General features: G+C 32.5%; 1 protein-coding gene across 1 annotated transcript in view; it reads left to right on the top strand.

Moving 5' to 3' along the window:
- Nucleotides 1-2,074: 2,074 nt before the first annotated feature.
- The window catches only part of LOC124356003, a 210,295-nt gene continuing 186,829 nt past the window's right edge, over nucleotides 2,075-25,540 (top strand). Inside the window, exons 1-4 of the mRNA XM_046807148.1 lie at nucleotides 2,075-2,243; nucleotides 2,433-2,494; nucleotides 3,451-3,559; nucleotides 5,083-5,331. Coding sequence (XP_046663104.1) covers nucleotides 2,129-2,243; nucleotides 2,433-2,494; nucleotides 3,451-3,559; nucleotides 5,083-5,331 — 535 coding nt within the window. The 5' untranslated portion in view covers nucleotides 2,075-2,128. The remainder of the gene's footprint in view (nucleotides 2,244-2,432; nucleotides 2,495-3,450; nucleotides 3,560-5,082; nucleotides 5,332-25,540) is intronic.

Raw genomic sequence — 25,540 nt, 5'->3', positions numbered from 1 at the left:
ATAGTATTTAAGGTGGAACTAAATAATAGCATTTGTTTTAGAAATATTTCAGATTGAATTATTATAATTTTTATTTTAACTTGTTACTCAAAGAAGTGTTATACTAACGACGTTAATACAGTTTATTCTAACTTTATATAGCTCCTTCCACTTATAAAATATTTGTATATTTCGCCAATACGTTACTAATTTTCAACATTTATAAAGCTTATAGATGGAGTAGACCACAACATCCGGAATCTCTTCCACTGAATACCAAAAGTTACTGGAATGGTGGAAAACGTTGTTCTTATCAGATGTGAGACTAGAAATTATTGAAGACCTCTCTTCATGTATTGTTTTCACTTCTGAGTATTTCATTTTAGTTCTAACATGTATTTATCAATTGTAACTTTATGAATCTAAAGTTACGCAACAAAACAAAGATACTTTGTTGGTTATAAAACCTAATAGTATCCATATCCCACCACTGACCCTCGTAAGAACGTTTATTTTTCAATTGGTAAGTTAAAATGCGTAATTTAATTCTTCCACTTTACCAGGAAGTGCGCTACCACTACATTAAAGAGTCCTTACTTTTTACCATTCAATCATTAAAGTCTTTGTCCCATATACGTACGTTAAAATAACCAGCTTAACATAAGAAGACCAAATACCTGTCAAGAACTTTTATTTACATTCATTACATTTGTATAAATGGCAATAGCCGAATTCAATTTCAATGAAACAATTATGTATTACTCAGGAGGATGGAAATATTTAAATTGTGTCTAACTGACTGCCTATAGATATCTCAAAAAGAAACTGCCATGTTAACTTGAAATTCTATATGAATCTGCATTTATTTATAAACAGCACTGTTTGATGGGGGTGCAGCTATAGGATTTGGCTGAGCAGGTGCTAGTATTTTTTATTTACCCTTTTGAGTAAAAAAGATGGCAGGGAGTAAATTACATGATAAATAAATTTAAAACGACCTGTTTTAATTCATATGAGAATTTGACAATTGAATCTATTAACACGTAACATATAGGAAATTTTGAAAGACTCTGAAAAGATTTCATTTCAAACCACTTTTGTTGTACACCCTGCCTACCTAACTGTAGCATTTTATTTAATCACTGATCACACAGTTGGCTGACAAACTTTATCTGTCTGCCAGAACTATTGAGGATGGGTTACCCAACATGCGGTGTGGTATTCCTACCATGTAAATTACTTACTTATATATTTATTTCATAATTTCATTTCTATTTGTTCAGCGTTTGTGACGTACATGATTCCAGATGACTGTCACTGATAGCAAACCGTAATTCGTTGTCTGAGGGAGAAGATCTAGGAAGATCGAAACAATAACACATTAGTAAGGGAAGTAAATCGTTAACAGGATATTCCAGTAGCTCTGAAGGCATTCCACTATCGATAGGTTTTACTCAAAGGTTACTAAGGAAGAAAAGATTCCTTCTGACAATTATGGTTCACATTTATTACTGCAGTGCAATACACGTTCCGTGTTCAAAAGAGGAATGCTACTATTGTTGTGAATGGCACGTTTCTTAAATTATTCAGTTCAAACTGAATTCCGATTTTGTCAACTCACCGACATCAGATTTCAGGATCAATTTATGAGATATTGTCAGATTACTCACACTAAAAGAGTACAGAGTGAACTGCACTGTTTGCTCACTTATTTGAACTTTCTCACTACTGCTCAAAGCACAGTATTTGTTTATAACATTGTTTAATAAATATAACTTTAAAGAAAATGTGTCCTTACCACGTGTGTGTGCTGAGTATTCTATAATTATAGTTTTTTTTGTTTGTATTTGATGTAGAGTAATTTCTTACTAAGAACTGTTGCTCGATTTGGTCCTTACAGGCTAAATATATTACAGGTAGAATATATAGAATGGATTTTATATATACTGAATATTTACTTGCATATCAGTTTGAACCCGTCAATGAGACATTGCTGTTTGCAGTAATATAGAGTACCAAAAGTTGTTTAACTGATACCAATATTCTATTTAGAGAATGGTTAATCAGTAAAGGTCATTCAAAAGTGACTGTGATAACAGTCTCGGACGGAGACTCGGCCAACTGATCAGCGAGTTGTTCGCGAGTGAGGATGGTAATGGCCTTGTACTCGTTACCATCGGTAAGAGAGTTGAGTGTGCGGTGTTTGGTCTGTATATTCATCTATGGACTTACAATTACGTGGGCAACTGGATATTACTTTACAGGTTACTTGTTACACTGATTAAACGTAAATAGATCGATATTAACAATAAAGTGTTTCATACATTTTAATTAGGCAATTAGCTAATTTATTATATAATATAGTAATGCAATGAATTGAATTCAAAACTATTTATATTTAATTTTAGCATTTAAATACAGGGCTTTGAGATGACATTGTACCGTGTTTCTAGATATAAACTTGATTACATCGCAGTTGGAGGACAAACAATTCCATATCAACTCTTCACTAAAGGTAATAATAGTTAAAATTTGATTTATAATTTATAGGCTAATTTACTTAGTACGGGTGTAGTTAAAAAACAAAATAATTATGTTTAATATAATATTGTTATGAGGTAATTAAATTTTATTTATTGTATTATTAAAATTACATGTTGAAATGTATTTACTCTAATTTTCAAGAAGCTCAAGCTAATACATTTTATTTTAAAATGTGTTAATTTAAAAATGATATTATATGGCTTCAAAACTAGAAACGATTTAAAACATTTTTTGGAATCTCATGAAAATGAGCCAAATGGTTAGAATGTTAGATTAGGTGATGACGATTAATTTTTATGAAATTACTGTTCGTATAAAATATAATAGCTGAAGAATTCAATTTGATATTATTTAAAAATTTAAATAACTGAATTGTTCTTTCTCTTAATTATTTCTATGTTTCTATAGATATTATTGGACAAGCAAACGCGTAATGCGTTCACGCTCTAAAAGACAACACATTATTATTTCAAAGAATTTGACATAATAGGAACAAAACCAAAACAAAAAACTGGGATTGGGACTAACAACCCTTTTTGTAATAAGTTTGAAAAATTGACAAGATATATACTACATTGGCAAATATCAAGTTAAATGCCTCATATAATGTTATACCAGAGCTTAAATAAGATTTCTCAACATATAGTGTGTAAAACCCATAATATTATAAGACATTTTTTAAATAGATGCATTAGTTTCACCTGTTAACAAGTTTCATGAATCAAATTGGATAATACTTTTATAATATTAAAATTAGCATTACCCAAAATGTATTCTTTTTTTAATTCCTAAGTATATAGTTTTAATTTTGATATATAAGGAAATGATTAAATGGAAGTTATGGTTATAAATCAAACTTATATCTGCAAATATATTGCTGTTCTGTGGTAAATATATTTAAAATAAATATGATAACTTTTCGTACAGGCCAGCTGGGCCGATGCTCTCAGAGTCTGCAAGTCACTGGGCATGAAACTAGCTGCGATCAACAGTAAGCAGGAACAAATACTTTTGGAAAAATTCATGGATCGAAAAGGTAAGTTAAAGAGTGAAATAAATAAATTTAACAATATTTTTTTTTCTTAAGTAGTAAGTAACAAATAAGAAATAAACACCCAACGAGTGATAAATATACGACATATATATGTCTATAATTAAAGGAATTTATTTTATAAATGGAAATATATTTCAAATTAGGTTCGCACATGTTCAATATTAAAAACATATCAGTAACATAAACAAAATATTTAGCTTAAAATAAAAATAAAATTATAAATTAACTGAGTTTAAGTTGTATGATGCATTTGTTACAGAAAATATTAAAAATAGGTAAATACTGTTGTAATTTAAAAATTCGTACGAATAGGTTATATTAGGTTAGGTGAAGTTAGGTTGGCTTATGTTATATTAGGTTTAGTTAGTTTCGGTTCGGTTGTCTTAGTTTAGGTTAGGTTATATTTAGTTAGGTTAGGTTAGTTTAGCTTATGTTAGACCAAGTTAGGTTACGTTGTGTTCGTTTTCTTGTTCAGTAGTAAGGTGGTTAATTGGTTAAATTGTTTGTTAGCTTGCTGGTATGATAGATTAGTGTAAATTACTTTATGTTATATTAGTTACGTCTCTTTACCATATCTTGCATAATGCAGGTTAAATGATTGAGATGGTTAGGTGTGCAGATCTTTATAGTTTCTGGTAGTCAGGTAATCATGTGGCCTGGTGGGCAGATGGTTGGGTGTCCCAGGGGTTAGTTAGTTATTTCCGGTTAGTTTATTTCAGAATTTGTTGCGTTGCGGTATGTTTCTTGGACTTATGTTTGGTTTTTGTTACTTAGTATTTATTTACGGAACCATGTTTTTAATTGCTTAAAATTCAAGTATAACATGATGTATCTACCAATTTACATTAAACTATTATAGTTACTCTCATTTAAATATTGAAAAACCTACTTTTTTGCTTGCAAATTTAAACAAAACGATATTATGACACTTAATTTACTTATATATTTGCTACAGATTATTAATGTCATAGATTCACTGTTTTATTATAAAAATTTGTAAACAAACTAATTCTACGTTGAATTCTAAATTTTGTTTTAGTCCCTTATTTTGAAAATTAATATTTTAGATAACAAACTTACCGATTCTTAGTCAAAAACTTTCAACATGTAATAGGTCCTCCACTTTTGGAACGTCTTTTTTCTCAAATTGGACGATAAAAGTTTACTTAATTTCTCTATAAGTTATTTAAATGTATTCCATTTTGTTTCTTTTTTATAACTCTAACGTTTTTCTTGATATATTTAGAGTAGCTATATTTGACTCGCCTCTTTTATAATAGCTGAATTCATTACTTTGGCTGTATCCAAAATCGAGACTTATAATAAGCCATAGATACTTAGGTATTTGAAAACTGCTCTTACAAATCACTATATATTTGCATGAAGTATCAGATATCTAAAGTCTAAAAAATTTAAACCTCCATAAAATTAAATATTACTTATTTGTATTGCAATATATTTAACATAAAACTACGAAAATGACTAAAATACATAAATATTTTCAGTTCCTGGGGAATTCGTATGGACATCAGGGCGAGCTCATAAACACAAGGGTAAGGACAAAGATAGCCATAGACACCGCTGCAACCGCTGCAGTACACATGGCATCTACTGGAAGTCGACCGGAGCCAGAGTGTGTTACTCCAACTGGGACACAGATGAGCCGGATGTGTTCGGTGAATACCGCTGTCTGGCAGTCAATGACGTATTTAAGTGGTGGATCGGCAAGTGTTCCGACAAGATGCATTTTGTTTGTGAGTTAAGTAATAAAAACAGTTGACTTCAAACGTTTTGCATTCGTAAAATGTCCTTGTTTGCTCTTGGTAATACGTTTATTTACAAGATGGACCTTAACTGTATAGTAAAAATATTATTACTGGTAAGATTTTTTGAAAATATAACATAACCCTAAGAAAATCTTCAAAGCATAACTCATTTCTCACGTTTAAAAGTACTTAAATATTTATGCTGTATACAAAGGATGCCATGATAAATTAAATATGTCGTTTTTAAATACAGCACGTATAGCGAGTCGGTAATGTCAGTATATTTAAAATAATACATAATAATAATAATGCCACATAATGTTTGCTGAAGAATTGTCATAGTTTAAAGTCCAGGGATTAAGTTTCATGGGGTCTAATAGTTAAGATTATTGATAACTTTTGTATTATTAATAACTGACTAAGGTCAGAGAATTTTTATGAATTAATTTAGGTAAGATACCGTATTTAGTTTAATAGTATTTACATTAAAAAAATAAATAGTGACTTTTGACTTTCAAAATATTACAAATTTTACACTAATGCGGTGAACACGTAAAAATCTACGTGTTATCAAGTCTATTCTAACTATATTTAAACCACAGCATAATTAGTATTTTTGAATTAGTGTACAAAAATATTACAGTAATGTTACTGCGATGCAGTAAACGCGCAGAATGTAGTTATAATTTGGCACAGCGGCTAAAGTCAAAAATTTTCATGCTGTAGATAAAAGGTTATAATCAATAAGGTTATCATTCAAAATTATGATAAAACTGATATTTTATACAACAATAATTATAATATTAAAATACAGCAGAACGGGTAAGATTACTATCGCAAATATTGTATCTCCGGTACATCTACAGTTACCATTGTTGTAGTATTGTATATTGCAGTGGGTATGGCGGTCATCGCGAAATAACGAAATTAAGCAACGTCGAGCTTGGCTGCTGCTTGGATGTGTGACCGCTGAGCGATCCTGTCCTTGCAAGCAGTCTGCCTGCCTGGCCTTTGCTGGTGGTTCTGAAGTCATATTTAAACCGCGGTCACCAGATTAACTGTTAGAGAGTGCATCTTAGCCCCAACTTTGCTTGGTAAAATAAGACATTACTTTACTTTAATTTTTACTGTTGTCAATGCTAATTTATTTTTTTCAGATTTACATGTTAATTAATAAATAACTAGTGGTGAGAGAACGCTACAATTCTAATAGCACTAAACATGAACACTTAAATTATCCTTCTATTCCTATTTAAACCAAAATTACGTACACATTATGGAAACTTAGAAGCGATTTATATTTATTTACAAAAAATTTATTTATTATTAAAATAGAAAATCAGGAAATAAAATTTATATATCATATAATTTTATTACTTTAAAGAATTTATAAACAATGCAAATTAAAAAAAATTATTTCGGGTGATAAATAATTTTGAATCAACCATTATCAACATACTCGGCACATACTTAGTCTTTATATAAATTTAAAAATTAAAGAGTCATTTAAAGTATGGTAAGTACAATAAAAGCGCCTGTGGTAATAGAATATTGATGATGACGCCATATTAGTAGCTACAATCTACATTAGTAGCAGTAGTTACCGTTAGGTGGATAATATAATTATGGTAATTATTTATGCATACAAGAGATTGCACTATTCATGAAACTATGCATTATAAATTTATCATTGTCTTGCCAGAGACGTGGTTCAATGGACACACTACCAGTAATTCTATATTACTTTAAACACACTTTCCATAAACAAAAGTTATGATACTACTTCTTTTACCATTTTAAACTATGCCTATTAGCTTACTTGGCTACTGTACTAAAAATTATAAATTCTTTATGAAACAGGGGATAACTCACAATCTGAAGAAATTGTGTCGAACGATTTCCCAAATATAAAACGCTCACTTACATTATAGTTGTTTTTATAGAACATGAAATAAAACATATTCTCTCAGAAATGTCTCAATCTAACAATTTATTAATTATAAAGCTTTTAAACTTGCTCTAAGGGAGTGCCCCAGAGCCCAGCTTGACTGGGAAGTGCGGAAGATTCTCCAACTGCTTGGCGTTTGTAAGAACCCTCACCCCCCATTTGGGCATCCAAGATACGCCAATGTTTGTAATTAGATCCTCTAGAGGAGTTTTCATAGTTTAATGATCTTTGCAGTCTCGAGAGATATTTTTATCTTGTGCCGTCGAGTTTTCTCTGTCTGAATAAGGGAAAAAAACTAGTGCACCTCAATAATGGCAACGAAAGAAAAACATATTTTGAGATAGTATAGAGCAGTTAGTATTGAAAAATTCTAGAGGACCTAATCTAGAATACTTGTGAGAGGTAATAATATTACAAGATGAAATTGGAGATAAGAACGGACAGATTGTGTGCGGGCCAGTAATATTGACCTAGACTGACTTGATCCGTTTTCTGGTATTGATAGCTATCATAAAGTGAACATCGCCTAACTTTAACAACCGCATCGTGCTCTGATTGGATGGAATACGAGTTTTGTTTCAAATGCTTCTAAAGGACCGTCACCTTAATACTGAAATAAACTTGGAATTTCCCATATTACATCTTAGGTAAATATATCCTTATTTAGAAAATTTAAATATATGCATTCCATCCTGTCTTATCTGCTCTATCAAATAGCCATTGAACATTAGAGCCATTGAAATCTTCCAAACCAAAGAAAAATAAGGATACTGTTCTTTGCACTAGTCAGGTAAGTCGTCGTCATACGCAAAACCACACTGTACTGTAATTTTGCCTTGATCGTCAACCACGATTTATATTAAGACTTAGAAAATAATTACTGTCCACATATTGATCCTGACCTGGCCGTCAGAAATATTATCTTACGGAATAACCCCTGGATAAAATTATATAAAAGAGGTCGAATTTAATACCACCCCTAATTCAATGAGGATAATTAATAATTATATTTATAGAATGCACGCTTTATTGAATGTATTCTTATATATAATTTATTTGATATAATAATCAGGTTATGTTATACAATGACAAATGCCATTGACACAATGACCACTGGTATAGCCACGATCCTGGAACTGGCAATGGGCCGCACAGCCAACGTCAAACTGTGTAGAGACATTGTAGATACTGACGGCAGTCCAGAGATAGGTGGTGCAAGCGCTTCTCCTTTCTTCTATATCTGGTTCTAGAACATACGATGTATTAGAATGATACTGACACACCATTAAAGTACATTCCACTGGCGTAATTGCTGGCTTGGTAGAACACCAAGGGGCAGCACTACCACTATGAGGAGGCTATTACACGTTGATGCATTGGTAGTGAAGGTGGTACTGTGTTACATGTTGTCTTAGCATTGTCAGAATAGATCCAGGTACTTTATTAGTTATAATAAATTTCCTTACTAAGTTGTTTTTTCCACAAATCTGTGAAAGTCAACCAAATAAAGTAATACGTAAAAACACAAGTTATTACTTAAGGCTTAGAATTAATTAAAATTATCCTTAGGCCATGAAATCACCATTAGCTATACCGGTAGTGTAATTGTATTTTGAAACAAATTATTTATAAATGAGGGTCCCGCGTCACGGCCATAACATTTTCGCATTCCGAGAATAGACTTGGTTTCCGTAGATATATACTGCATTCCGAGCATATACCATATTTTTTTTATGTAGTGAGAGAGGTTGTTTCAATAAATATTTTAAATTCTGCTTCAATTCTCCTTCCGCTTAGTTCAGCATTTGAAATCACGTTTTCACAGACGTGACTCCTGGAATATGGAATTCGTAGTAGTTAAATAGGTAGACAAGATATATTTTTTCAGAAAACTAATGTCAAAGTTCTGTAATTGCAACTATATGTGATATCACAACTTATGATATACTCTTTTATATTTTAGTATAAAATGTATACGTAAACTTAAGTGTTATGAGAGAAATCATTACTGGCCACATAAGTCTCGGTAATTTATGAACTTAAAGAGAGACTTTCTAAACAATTTCGCGGGATAAAATTCATGAATTATGCAGTGTGGAACAGGTGGACATAACAAAAGGATAACAGCTATCTCTGATTACGTCACTAAAATCAAAAAGATGAAAGCTGTTGTAAAGGTTGTACCTGATCTCTCAATAATAATATTGCTGGTAAACGTAAACAAAGTTTGTACAAACTAGTACTGTAACTACAAGTAGTGTAGTAGTAAAGTAACAAAATGTACTGTAACTACATTCATGTTTTGTTAATACAACACAATCATTATATTTGTTTTAACTATGTGGCACGTATTTCTGTTTCATATTATTGTTATGCATTACCACAATAAACACTTAACTAATGAAATATCATTTGGAATTGTGTTTTGAATTATAAAATTATTAGTAATTTAAATAGCTATTGTAAAGGAGCTTAGTATATTTACAATAATAGCAGCAAACATTGCAACCACTCTACGTCATTCAGAATATGCTTTCTTTCTTTTATTTTATATTTTACTAATTAAAATATTAAAATAATTTATGAAAACCAATTCATCAATTAATAACAGATTTAGCTTAGATAATATATAATACCATTGAATTATAAAATATTTAATTCCACATACTATAGAAAATTAAAGTAATAACTATCCATATTTAAACGAGAAAATAGTAAAAACATACCAGATTCCAGAGCCTGCTGATGTACAGGAACGGCTGAGACCACAAACAAAAGCACACACAAGATGAGAAACGTTCTCCCGTACATTTTCCTCTCAACAGGTGTAAGACCTTTGTTGCTTTGAGGCCAGTACAGTGTAGCCTACAGCTATATAACGGTCGTGATCGCAGTCGGGGAAGTACGGGAGAGGAGCTGATTCTAGATATTGGTAGCCATTATCTCATTCTCTGTGATTTACATAACGGAGTTGACTGCGTGCAAAATAATAAACCACGTCGTACTGCCAAGATAAGAATGTGTGTTTTACACATCTCCTCGGCGCCCTTGAGACATCAAAACTGGACGCAAACTTTAAAATGATTTTGTCCTCAGGATTCTCTAAAGGAGAGAATAAAAATATTATTATCATGATCGGAAGGAAATATATTTTATAATACAAAAAATACTAAGCAGTACATGTATTTAAATTAAATCATGGATTGATAAAATTTATATTAATATACCGGCAATTGTTTATTTTGTTTTGGATGATATAAAAGTAAAGTAAAGATTTCTTATTTTACCAGGCAAAGTTAAGGCAAGAAGCCCTCTCTAACACAACTTACCCGGTGACCAACGGCTTAAAGGTGACTTCCGATCCACCACCAATGGCCAGGCTGGCGGGCTGCTTGCAAGGACAGGATCTCTCAGCGGTCACCCATCCAAGCTGCAGCCACGCTCGATGTTGCTTGATCTGGTTATCTTGTGATAACCATTGTACCCGCTACACTGCTGATATGGTCCACAATGGATTGAATTTGTGTAAAGGTCATGCATAGTATTGCTACTATAATTATTAATTCCTGTGAGAGATGACCTATTTTATCCTGAAAATAAATTAACGTTTTGACATATATAGTAACAGTAAATAATATCCAAAGTTGCAAAAAACACTCTGTCAGTGCTTCAAATTTTAAACTGCTACATAGATATGGTAAATTAATTATACGCGTAATAAAACTAGTTAGTGCGGTCAATTATCTCAAACAATTCAAATAATTATCTAACACAACATAACCATTGTAATATATATATATGATCATTTTAATTGTTTTTATAAACGGATTTTCATTGTACTATTGTTTATTTAAATTCTTACAAAAAATAGGATGTGTTCATTGAATATTATGCTTATGCGGAAGGTGTACTGACATTTAACAGATTTCTGGCTCCAATTTTCTCTACCGAGCGTTAAATATAAAGGCGGAGCAACAGACAATAGTAAATTAGCGAGGGCAAGTTAGTTTTTAATGTACTCAGTTAGCGAGCAACAACCCAGTTGTAACACAGTTAAGGAAGAAATTAAACAGTAGGATAAGTTCAATTAGCGAACAATTTTCAACTTGAACTGGCGAAGTTTGCTGCACACAAGCGTCACAGTTACTTGTATCTCGTGTCAACTCTGAGCGAACCGCATTTTGCATGGTAATCAGCGAGTTCCATCGTGTCAGATATTGTTTTGTGAACTAAACTAACTAACCTAATCACACAGAGATGCAGTACATGTAACTAATCAAACATGTATGTCTTGCTGTCCTGGTAAAATATCAGTTACAAGCGACATAATTTTCCAAATCTTAGTTACGTAATTGAGCTGGAAATATATTTATTTTCCTTGAAAACGAACAGTACAAAATTCAAAAAGAATGTCCATTTATGTCAATTTTTCAATTAAATATTAACAATCTGTTTTATAGCAAAATAATTTAAACCGTTATTGTATAACCAAGTTAAACAATAATGACTACCTTTAACTATAGTTTCTAAATAACTTTAAGACTTCACTTGACACGTGAAACGTGAAAAAGTCAATATATTTTAATGAAATCATTATTATACTGACCTTTTTTCATTCAAAACTTTTTTGACATTTATATATTTTCATTCCGAAACATTATTCACAAAGTAAAAATAGAACGCCTAAAAGGGAAGAATATGTAAAAATCTTAAATATTACATATAAGAACAATAAATATTTTTATGTAATAATATACTTGGCACCCGTTATCGAAGCTTATCACACGAGGGGTTTATAATTGTTATTATAATTGTTTTTATAATTGTTTTTTTTATCTGTCTGTCCACACAATATTTCGAAAACGAACTATCCACTGGACTTTCATATATACGCATCGCTGTGTTTGAAGACGGCCTTTCTCAATCGATGGAATGTGGCTGAGCGTTATAAAACATTTTTACATTGGTCTAGTGGGTAACTATGATGGCCAAGAGGAAATAGCATATTAAATAAATTTGTAACGGAGCTGAACATAACAATATAAAAATATAACAGTAACGTATTAATATAAGTAGGTTATTGATACAGTAAGTTAAAACAGTAAATTCGATAGTCAATGCAAAAATTCGTGAAAAGTGTTCTCTTACGTATCCTCCACACCTTACCGTAAGCCTATTTTTATTACTTAAACACTGCTAGTAAACCTGACCCAGTAAACTATAATATAATATATTGTGTGGAAGTATATCTTGAGACACATTTAATCTGCGGACTGCAAAATATGAAAGAAACTGCATTTTAACATAAACAAGAATTAATTTTCAGATAGGGCACGTACAACCATAAATTTGGCTTAGCGTCATCAAAGCCTACCATTAAGTAGGTGGACACAATGTCTTTTTGATAACTCGTAAACATAAATCTTTATTTTGTGTATGATTGTATGACTATCAAGATATTTCGAAAAAAATTAGCTGTAGGCTGGAAATTGTGCATGTAGCCTCAGAGAAACCTGTTACGTAACACATCGTATTTTATATTACACTCTCAAGTACTGTTCTCAGTACCAAGAGTAAATTTTAAAAATCAAATTACTGTTATCCATGAAGAAATAACAAAAACACAATTTAAAATAGTAATGTCCTTTTAATAGTAAGTAATTTTAATGTTTTTCGATATATTTAAGAAATATATATATATATATATATATATATATATATATATGATTTTATAACATCGTAAAAATCAATAAATTTCCAATATGCATTATTCAAAATCTGTAATACATATTCAATCTCGAAATCCCTGTGGACAGTATAACTATGCTAGCCATGTGTCAGGCGGTATATGCTACATTATCGAACTCTACCTTCCTTTACATTCATTGAATTTCCACTATGCATTATTCAAAATCTGTAATACGTATTCAATCTCGAAATCACTGTGGACATTATAACTATGCTAGCCATGTGTCAGGCGGTATATGCTACATTATAGAAATCTAACTTCCTTTACATTCATTGAATTTCCACTATGCATTATTCAAAATCTGTAATACATATTCAATCTCGAAATCCCTGTGAACAGTATAACTATGCTACCCATGTGTCAGGCGGTATATGCTACATTATAGAACTCTACCTTCCTTTACATTCATTGAATTTCCACTATGCATTATTCAAAATCTGTAATACATATTCAATCTCGAAATCACTGTGGACAGTATAACTATGCTAGCCATGTGTCAGGCGGTATATGCTACATTATATAACTCTACCTTCCTTTACATTCATTGAATTTCCACTATGCATTATTCAAAATCTGTAATACATATTCAATCTCGAAATCCCTGTGGACAGTATAACTATGCTAGCCATGTGTCAGGCGGTATATGATACATTATCGAACTCTATCTTCCTTTACATTCATTGAATTTCCACTATGCATTATTCAAAATCTTTAATACATATTCAATCTTGAAATCACTGTGGACAGTATAACTATGCCAGCCATGTGTCAAGCGGTATATGCTACATTATCGAACTCTACCTTCCTTTACATTCATTGAATTTCCACTATGCATTATTCAAAAATCTGTAATACATATTCAATCTCGAAATCCTGTGGACAGTATAACTATGCTAGCCATGTGTCAGGTGGTATATGTTACATTATATAACTCTACCTTCCTTTACATTCATTGAATTTCCACTATGCATTATTCAAAATATGTAATACATATTCAATCTCGAAATCCCTGTGAACAGTATAACTATGCTAGCAATGTGTCAGGTGGTATATGTTACATTATATAACTCTACCTTCCTTTACATTCATTGAATTTCCCACTATGCATTATTCAAAATCTGTAATACATATTCAATCTCGAAATCCCTGTGGACAGTATAACTATGCTAGCCATGTGTCAGGCGGTATATGCTACATTATAGAACTCTATCTTCCTTTACATTCATTGAATTTCCACTATGCATTATTCAAAATCTGTAAATAAATATTCAATCTCGAAATCACTGTGGACAGTATAACTATGCTAGCCATGTGTCAGGCGGTATATGCTACATTATAGAACTCTACCTTCCTTTACATTCATTGAATTTCCACTATGCATTATTTCAAAATCTGTAATACATATTTAATCTCGAAATCACTGTGGACAGTTATAACTATGCTAGCTATGTGTCAGGTGGTATATGCTACATTATAGAACTCCACCTTCCTAGACATTCATTGAATTTCCACTATGCATTATTCAAAATCTGTAATACATATTCAATCTCGAAAATCCCTGTGGACAGTATAACTATGCTAGCCATGTGTTCCAGGCGGTATATGATACATTATTCGAACTCTATCTTCCTTTACATTCATTGAAATTTCCACTATGCATTATTCAAAATCTGTAATACATATTCAATCTTGAAAATCACTGTGGACAGTATAACTATGCTAGCCATGTGTCAGGCGGTATATGCTACATTATCGAACTCTACCTTCCTTTACATTCATTGAATTTCCACTATGCATTATTCAAAATATGTAATACATATTCAATCTCGAAATCCCTGTGGACAGTATAACTATGCTAGCCATGTGTCAGGCGGTATATGCTACATTATCGAACTCTACCTTCCTTTACATTCATTGAATTTCCACTATGCATTATTCAAAATCTGTAATACATATTCAATCTCGAAATCCCTGTGGACAGTTATAACTATGCTAGCCATGTGTCAGGTGGTAGATGTTACATTATATAACTCTACCTTCCTTTACATTCATTGAATTTCCACTATGCATTATTCAAAATCTGTAATACATATTTCAATCTCGAAATCCCTGTGGACAGTATAACTATGCTAGCCATGTGTCAGGTGGTATATGTTACATTATATAACTCTACTTTCCTTTACATTCATTGAATTTCCCACTATGCATTATTCAAAATATGTAATACATATTCAATCTCGAAATCCCTGTGAAACAGTTATAACTATGCTAGCCATGTGTCAGGTGGTAGATGTTACATTATATAACTGTACCTTTCCTTTACATTCATTGAATTTCCACTATGCATTAATTTCAAAATATGTAATACATATTCAATCTCGAAATCCCTGTGGACAGTATAACTATGCTAGCCATGTGTCAGGTGGTATATGTTACATTATAGAACTCTACATTCCTTTACATTCATTTGAATTTCCACTATGCATTATTCAAAATATGTAATACATATTCAATCTCGAAATCCCTGTGGGACAGTATAACTATGCTAGCCATGTGTCAGGCGGTATATGCTAACATTATCGAACTCTACCTTCCTTTACATTCATTGAATTTCCACTATGCATTATTCAAAATCTGTAATACATATTCAATCTCGAAATCCCTGTGGACAGTATAACTATGCTAGCCATGTGTCAGGCGGTATATGCTACATTATAGAACTCTACCTTCCTTTACATTCATTGAATTTCCACTATGCATTATTCAAAATCTGTAATACATATTCAATCTCGAAATCACTGTGGACAGTATAACTATGCTAGCCATGTGTCAGGCGGTATATGCTACATTATAGAACTCTACCTTCCTTTACATTCATTGAATTTCCACTATGCATTATTCAAAATATGTAATACATATTTCTCGAAATCTCCTGAATCCCTGTCTACCTTCTTTACTTAACATATGCTAGCTAGCCATGTCAGGTGGTATATGTTACATTATATAACTCTACCTTCCTTTACATTCATTGAATTTCCACTATGCATTATTTTCACTAATCTCGAAATCACTGTGGACAGTTCACTAGCTATCAAATATCTGATAATCACTATGCATTCAATCTCGAAATCCCTGTGGACAGTATAACTATGCTAGCCATGTGTCAGGCGGTATATTCATATCTATGCATTACGATACATATTCATCTTGATGGACTATACTCTACCTGTGTCCTTTACATTCATCGAACTATCCACATTCATTGAATTTCCACTATGCATTATTCAAAATCTGTAATACATATTCAATCTCGAAATCCCTGTGGACAGTATAACTATGATAGCCATGTGTCAGGCGGTATATGCTACATTATAGAACTCTACCTTCCTTTACATTCATTGAATTTCCACTATGCATTATTCAAAAATCTGTAATACATATTAAATCTCGAAATCACTGTGGACAGTATAACTATGCTAGCTATGTGTCAGGTGGTATATGCTACATTATAGAACTCCACCTTCCTTTAGACATTCATTGAATTTCCACTATGCATTATTCAAAATCTGTAATACATATTCAATCTCGAAATCCCTGTGGACAGTATAACTATGCTAGCCATGTGTCAGGCGGTATATGATACATTATCGAACTCTATCCTTCCTTTACATTCATTGAATTTCCACTATGCATTATTTCAAAACTCTGTAATACATATTCAATCTTGAAATCACTGTGGACCAGTATAAACTATGCTAGCCATGTGTCAGGCGGTATATGCTACATTATCGAACTCTAACCTTCCTTTACATTCATTTGAATTTCCACTATGCATTATTCCAAAATCTGTAATACATATTCAATCTCGAAATCCCTGTGGACAGTATAACTATGCTAGCCATGTGTCAGGTGGTATATGTTACATTATATAACTCTACCTTCCTTTACATTCATTGAATTTCCACTATGCATTATTCAAAATATGTAATACATATTCAATCTCGAAATCCCTGTGAACAGTATAACTATGCTAGCCATGTGTCAGGTGGTATATGTTACATTATATAACTCTACCTTCCTTTACATTCATTGAATTTCCACTATGCATTATTCAAAAGATCTGTAATACATATTCAATCTCGAAATCTCTGTGAACAGTATAACTATGCTACCTATGTGTCAGGCTGTATATGCTACATTATCGAACTCTACCTTCCTTTACATTCATTGAATTTCCACTATGCATTATTCAAAATATGTAATACATATTCAATCTCGAAATCCCTGTGAACAGTATAACTATGCTAGCTGTGTCAGGCTGTATATGCTACATTATCGAACTCTACCTTCCTTTACATTCATTGAATTTCCACTATGCATTATTCAAAATATGTAATACATATTCAATCTCGAAATCCCTGTGACAGTATAACTATGCTAGCCATGTGTCAGGCGGTATATGCCTACATTATCGAACTCTACCTTCCTTTACATTCATTGAATTTCCACTATGCATTATTCAAAATATGTAATACATAGTTCAATCTCGAAATCACTGTGGACAGTATAACTATGCTAGCCATGTGTCAAGGCGGTATATGCTACATTATAGAACTCTACCTTCCTTTACATTCATTGATTTCCACTATGCATTATTCAAAATCTGTAATTACATATTCAATCTCGAAAATCCCTGTGGACAGTATAAACTATGCTAGCTATGTGTCAGGCTGTATATGCTACATTATCGAAACTCTACCTTCCTTTACATTCATTGAATTTCCCACTATGCATTATTCAAAATCTGTAATAACATATTCAATCTTGAAATCACTGTGGACAGTATAACTATGCTAGCCATGTGTCAGGCGGTATATGCTACATTATCGAACTCTACCTTCCTTTACCATTCATTGAATTTCCACTATGCATTATTCAAAATATGTAATACATATTCAATCTCGAAATCCCTGTGAACAGTATAACTATGCTAGCCATGTGTCAGGTGGTATATGTTACATTATATAACTCTACCTTCCTTTACATTCATTGAATTTCCACTATGCATTATTCAAAATATGTAATACATATTCAATCTCGAAATCCCTGTGGACAGTATAACTATGCTAGCCATGTGTAAGGCGGTATATGCTACATTATCGAACTCTACCTTCCTTTACATTCATTGAATTTCCACTATGCATTATTCAAAATCTGTAATACATATTCAATCTCGAAATCCCTGTGGACAGTATAACTAATGCTAGCCATGTGTCAGGTGGTATATGCTACATTATAGAACTCATACCTTCCTTTACATTCATTGAATTTCCACTATGCATTATTCAAAATCTGTAATAACATATTCAATCTCGAAATCACTGTGGGACAGTATAACTATGCTAGCCATGTGTCAGGCGGTTATATGCTACATTATAGAACTCTACCTTCCTTTACATTCATTGAATTTCCACTATGCATTATTCAAAATCTGTAATACATATTCAATCTCGAAATCACTGTGGACAGTATAAACTATGCTAGCCATGTGTCAGGCGGTATATGCTACATTATAGAACTCTACCTTCCTTTACATTCATGAAATTTCCACTATGCATTATTCAAAAATCTGTAATACATATTCAATCTCGAAATCACTGTGGACAGTATAACTATGCAGCCATGTGTCAGGCGGTATATGCTACATTATAGAACCTCTACCTTCCTTTACATTCATTGAATTTCCACTATGCATTATTCAAAATATGTAATACATATTCAATCTCGAAATCACTGTGGGCAGTATAAACTATGCTAGCTATGTGTCAGGTGGTATATGTTACATTATATAACTCTACCTTCCTTTACATTCATTGAATTTCCACTATGCATTATTCAAAATCTGTAATACATATTCAATCTCGAAATCCCTGTGGACAGTATAACTATGCTAGCCATGTGTCAGGCGGTATATGCTACAATTAATAGAACTCTACCTTCCTTTACATTCATTGAATTTCCACTATGCATTATTCAAAATCTGTAATACATATTCAATCTCGAAATCACTGTGGACAGTAATAACTATGCTAGCCATGTGTCAGGCGGTATATGCTACATTATAGAACTCTACCTTCCTTTACATTCATTGAATTTCCACTATGCATTATTCAAAATCTGTAATACATATTCAATCTCGAAATCACTGTGGACAGTATAACTATGCTAGCTATGTGTCAGGTGGTATATGCTACATTATAGAACTCCACCTTCCTAGACATTCATTGAATTTCCACTATGCATTATTCAAAATCTGTAATACATATTCAATCTCGAAATCCCTGTGGACAGTATAACTATGCTAGCCATGTGTCAGGCGGTATACGATACATTATCGAACTCTATCTTCCTTTACATTCATTGAATTTTCCACTATGGCATTATTCAAAATCTGTAATACATATTCAATCTTGAAATCACTGTGAACAGTATAACTATGCTAGCCATGTGTCAGGCGGTATATGCTACATTATCAAACTCTACCTTCCTTTACATTCATTGAATTTCCACTATGCATTATTCAAAATCTGTAATACATATTCAATCTCGAAATCCCTGTGGACAGTATAACTATGCTAGCCATGTGTCAGGTGGTATATGTTACATTATATAACTCTACCTTCCTTTACATTCATTTGAATTTCCACTATGCATTATTCAAAATATGTAATACATATTCAATCTCGAAATCCCTGTGAACAGTATAACTATGCTAGCTATGTGTCAGGCTGTATATGCTACATTATCGAACTCTACTTTCCTTTACATTCATTGAATTTCCACTATGCATTATTCAAAATATGTAATACATATTCAATCTCGAAATCCCTGTGAACAGTATAACTATGCTAGCTATGTGTCAGGCTGTATATGCTACATTATCGAACTCTACCTTCCTTTACATTCATTGAATTTCCACTATGCATTATTCAAAATATGTAATACATATTCAATCTCGAAATCCCTGTGGACAGTATAAACTATGCTAGCCATGTGTCAGGCGGTATATGCTACATTATCGAACTCTACCTTCCTTTACATTCATTGAATTTCCACTATGCATTATTCAAAATATGTAATACATGTTCAATCTCGAAATCACTGTGGACCAGTATAACTATGCTAGCCATGTGTCAGGCGGTATATGCTACATTATAGAACTCTACCTTCCTTTACATTCATTGATTTTCCACTATGCATTATTCAAAATCTGTAATACATATTCAATCTCGAAATCCCTGTGGACAGTATACTATGCTAGCTATGTGTCAGGCTGTATATGCTACATTATCGAAACTTTACCTTCCTTTACATTCATTGAATTTCCACTATGCATTATTCAAAATCTGTAATACATATTCAATCTTGAAATCACTGTGGACAGTATAACTATGCTAGCCCATGTGTCAGGCGGTATATGCTACATTATCGAACTCTACCTTCCTTTACATTCATTGATTTTCCACTATGCATTATTCAAAATCTGTAATACATATTCAATCTCGAAATCCCTGTGGACAGTATAACTATGCTAGCCATGTGTCAGGTGGTATATGTTACATTATATAACTCTACCTTCCTTTACATTCATTGAATTTCCACTATGCATTATTCAAAATATGTAATACATATTCAATCTCGAAATCCCTGTGAACAGTATAACTATGCTAGCCATGTGTCAGGTGGTAGATGTTACATTATATAACTCCTACCTTCCTTTACATTCATTGAATTTCCCCTATGCATTATTCAAAATATGTAATTACATATTCAATCTTGAAATCCCTGTGGACAGTATAAACTATGCTAGCCATGTGTCAGTGGTATATGCTACATTATCGAACTCTACCTTTCCTTTACATTCATTGAATTTCCACTATGCATTATTCAAAATATGTAATACATGTTCAATCTGGAAATCACTGTGGACAGTATAACTATGCTAGCCATGTGTCAGGCGGTATATGCTAACATTATCGAACTCTACCTTCCTTTACATTCATTGATTTTCCACTATGCATTATTCAAAAATCTGTAATACATATTCAATCTCGAAATCCCTGTGGACAGTATAACTATGCTAGCTATGTGTCAGGCTGTATATGCTACATTATCGAACTCTACCTTCCTTTACATTCATTGAATTTCCACTATGCATTATTCAAAATCTGTAATACATATTCCAATCTTGAAATCACTGTGGACAGTATAACTATGCTAGCTATGTGTCAGGCGGTATATGCTACATTATCGAACTCTACCTTCCTTTACATTCATTGATTTTCCACTATTTTCCATTATTCAAAATCTGTAATACATATTCAATCTCGAAATCCCTGTGGACAGTATAACTATGCTAGCCATGTGTCAGGTGGTATATGCTACATTATCGAACTCTACTTAGTTAGTGTATAAATTAAGTATCATGCAAAGCTTAAAGCATGACGTTTATCAACGTATATAGCTTGTATCGCTTATTCTACAGTCAGACAGAAGAGAAATGCTGTAGGTCGATATTTATACTCCTATAACGCTAATGATCAGCCAATAATCAGCTGAAAACTCAATAACAATTTGCGCAGCTTGCATTGCTTATTTTACAGTTAGACAGAAGAGAAATGCTATCCAACTGACAGATAGTTAAACTCGTACGTCGCTAACGTTCGGCCAAATAATTGTACGCTTAAATGGTTATTTATAATCATCTTTACTCAACCACTTGAGAAGTGTGAAAACAATAGAGCACAACAAGCCAAATAACACGCAATCTAAAGAAAAGATTAAGAGTACGCCAAACCACTTGTGTAAAATGGTTTTGGTTGTGTTGTGATAGTTAGGCTACACATGTTAATAAACCATATTTTAAACTCTGTTTTGAGTATTACTCAGTTGTGTACGATTTTATTTTATTCTGCTATTTTCTCGTTTCCATCATTGATGCCGTAAGACCAACGTAAAAGTATTACTTTACGCTCAGCTTATATAAAAATTAATTTTATTGCAAATTCCAAGTTTATGTCAGTTTGTTTCCTAGATATGTGTGAAAAGACAGACAGTCAAACAAACATTAATAAACTTTTCCAACTTCTCGTATTATAGGCTTCGCTAACGCTCAGCCAGTACATACTCATAACGGTAATGGCGAGTGATAAATAATTATTACTAGTCTTACGAAACGGTTATGAACGTTTTTTAAACACTTACTAGATAATCCGTACCTAAATATGACGTCAAGTAAATAAAATATCGTGAAACACTTTGTAGTTTATCCAAAAGCTGTTCTCAGTATTTCCCAGATGAGTCTTAAATCCAAGTGACAGACAGTGATGAAATACGAGCGTCTCGCCCTGCCTACAGCTCTCCAGCTGATATCAGAGTATCCTATCTGTCCTCTACTACCTTCATTCGGGTTGGGTTACTATCCTTCATATGGTAAACATTATTTATCGTCTTCCCCTGCCTACAGCTCTCCAGCTGATATCAGAGTTTCCTATCTGTCCTCTACTACCTTCACTCGGGTTGGGTCACTCTCCTTCAGATTGTAAAAAATATATAACTTTTCGCCTTGCCTACATCCCTGTAGCTGATATCAGAGTATCCTATCCGTCCTCCACTACCTTCACTCGGATTGAGTTACTATCCTTAAGATGGTAAACATTATTTATCGTCTTCCCCTGCCTACAGCTCTCCAGCTGATATCAGAGTATCCTATCCGTCCTCCACTACCTTCACTCGGATTGGGTTACTATCCTTAAGATGGTAAACATTATTTATCGTCTTGCCCTGCCTACATCCCTCTAGCTGATATCAGAGTATCCTATCCGTCCTCTACTACCTTCAATCGGGTTGGGTTACTATCCCTCAGATGGTAAACATTATTTATCGTCTTCCCCTGCCTACAGCGCTCCAGCTGATATCAGAGTATCCTATCTGTCCTCTACTACCTTCACTCGGGTTGGGTTACTATCCTTAAGATGGTAAACATTATTTATCGTCTTCCCCTGCCTACAGCCCTCTAGCTGATATCAGAGTATCTTATCTGTCCACCTATATATTCACTCGGGTCGGGCCCTTGTCCTTCAGTTGGTAAAACTGATATAAACGCCAAAAAAGTCGTTATTTCGTTGTATTCAAAAGTATTGCGTTTAAAGCTTTGTTATTTCATTGATTCCAGAAACATTTATTAACGATCACTTCGCTTTATAAATCGAGATTTGGTGCTAACTGATGTATTATCATCGTGAAACCACGTAGTTATTGATATCGTACTAAACTCTAGAAGACCAGGAGACACAAAATTCCGTAAAGAGTCTCAGCTATATTTCCGCCTATATTCTCACATTTATTTTTTTCCATACACCTTTTTTTATAAACAACTTGCACTAAATCAATTTCTCACAAAGTATAACATTCTATTCTCAAAACTTCTACCAAATTAGGTCGGTTTGACTCCTTCAATAAGTTGTGAGATCGTTCAAGGGATCTATTGAACTCACTCTTCTGCTGAACTGTTGTAGCTTTTAAACCTAAAATATTACTTTCTGGCAGAACACTCCTCTTCGTATGTACAATTCGACTAAACTAAGTCCAAACTAGTCCAAACAGATCCATGAAGAAACAGGACGAGTTGTAAGTTATCAAATCGTATTATATAGGAGAGTTTTAATACCCTTGTAGAGTTTAGTCTCCTACACTGGCTGAGAGAAAGCTCCCAATCTCCAACTGAGTTTTTCAGTTAGTAACTTATCTATGATAGGTCCTTTATTGTTGCTCTATTTTATAATGTTGTAGTGCTTCGAATTTAATATCCAAAATCCGAATTCCAGGCTATGTATAAAATAAACTATTTATCAGACACAGAAAATGTCCACAGGATTGGTCGTCAAGACAAAATAAGTTGGAATTATTCCTTTCTTTAGTACTTAATTATATAACATTTCCTTGGGATCTAATATCAAGTAGCTAAAGGATTTACATACCAATTATTTTGTGAAACTTACCCTTGCAGTTCTGCTCAGTTTCTTAATTATTACAAATACCTTTATGTGATGTAAACAATGCACCTGGTATTATTACACATTGGCGGAGAAGCCAGATTTAATTTCGAAACGCCTTATTGTTTTCTTTTAGTTTCAACAATACAGCAGCAGGACACCTTTAATAAAACCAGAACTTAAATAGATAAGTACTAACACCCAACTTAGAACAAAATATACATCTTCAAAAATTATATTTCGTTAGTAAATATATGCCGCTTGTAAATTAATACTTTGTGTAAAAATAAACAAGTACAGAGAACATGAGAGAACAAAGGGTTTGAGGTCTTTCTAATGTTACTGCTGTAGTTGCATGTTACAATGGGAAGCGGTGAATTGGTGGTCCTCTCTGATTACATAGTAGATGCCATTAATAATATACTTTTTTATTAACATCATAAAGAACTCATTTACCTCACTTAATTAAATTTAATTTTTAACTTTCAATCTAATAAATTATAGTTTTTACGGTAGGCTAAGTAATAAACACTGTTTTTCAAAACACACCTTTTAGCCTATACGTCTTATGTGGGAGGTTTGGTTGAAGACGTAATTGACACTCAAATTCACTTTTGTCAAGAAATAAAAAATAATATTGTGTTCGTCTGAAAATACGCCTACAACCTTCCCGATATCTTTAAAAATTTAAGGATTAAAAACGATTAAACGAAAGGAAAACATAAAGTCAGTCAGAGAAAAGAGAAATAATAATAAAATTTTCGGAATTTCGATAAGAAAATATTTTACAATGTGCGGTATTGTTTTACTGTTAAGATACATTGTTAATAAAATACATTTTAGTGTATAGTAAAAGTTGGCAGTTAATACAGGTAATTTGTTAAATGTTTTAACATGAACATTAATAGCTAGTACCACTTTAATTGTCAGACGGTAATTTAGTTTATTTGTTATATCGAAATATTTACAATTCATTTAAAACTAAATTTTTCCCTAATGTATGAATAATAACTTCTAATTAATAGTTTCAATTTTGCAAAATATGTGTTTATTTCTTAAACAGTAATTTATTTCATACTTCAGTGCAAGTATGAGTAATAATAGACGAGAAAGAAAGCTGTTTATCAGAACAGAGCAGTGACCTCACGACCTTATCACTAGCGCCCAGCTGTTGTTGATAAGAGAGGCCCTCTTGTTTTATTAATCTTAGGTTAGGGATTCTTCCTAAAGCAGAAAAATATTAAAATAGCACTATTTAATACTGTTTTACCTATAATAAGTCATATCGTATGTAAATACAGAATTAATTCTTTACAATTATTAACGAAAAATTCAAATTCAACGTTTAAATATTGCAGAAAATATTAATATGCTTGTTAAAACCTTTACATTTTCCTAGTAATAGTATGTATCATGTATGAATTTAGAATAGTTTGAGTTCTTGAA

This window comes from Homalodisca vitripennis, chromosome 2 (assembly GCF_021130785.1).
Source record: "Homalodisca vitripennis isolate AUS2020 chromosome 2, UT_GWSS_2.1, whole genome shotgun sequence".
In the NCBI taxonomy this organism is placed as follows: domain Eukaryota; kingdom Metazoa; phylum Arthropoda; class Insecta; order Hemiptera; family Cicadellidae; genus Homalodisca; species Homalodisca vitripennis.
This window is presented reverse-complemented; position numbering and strand designations above follow the sequence as displayed.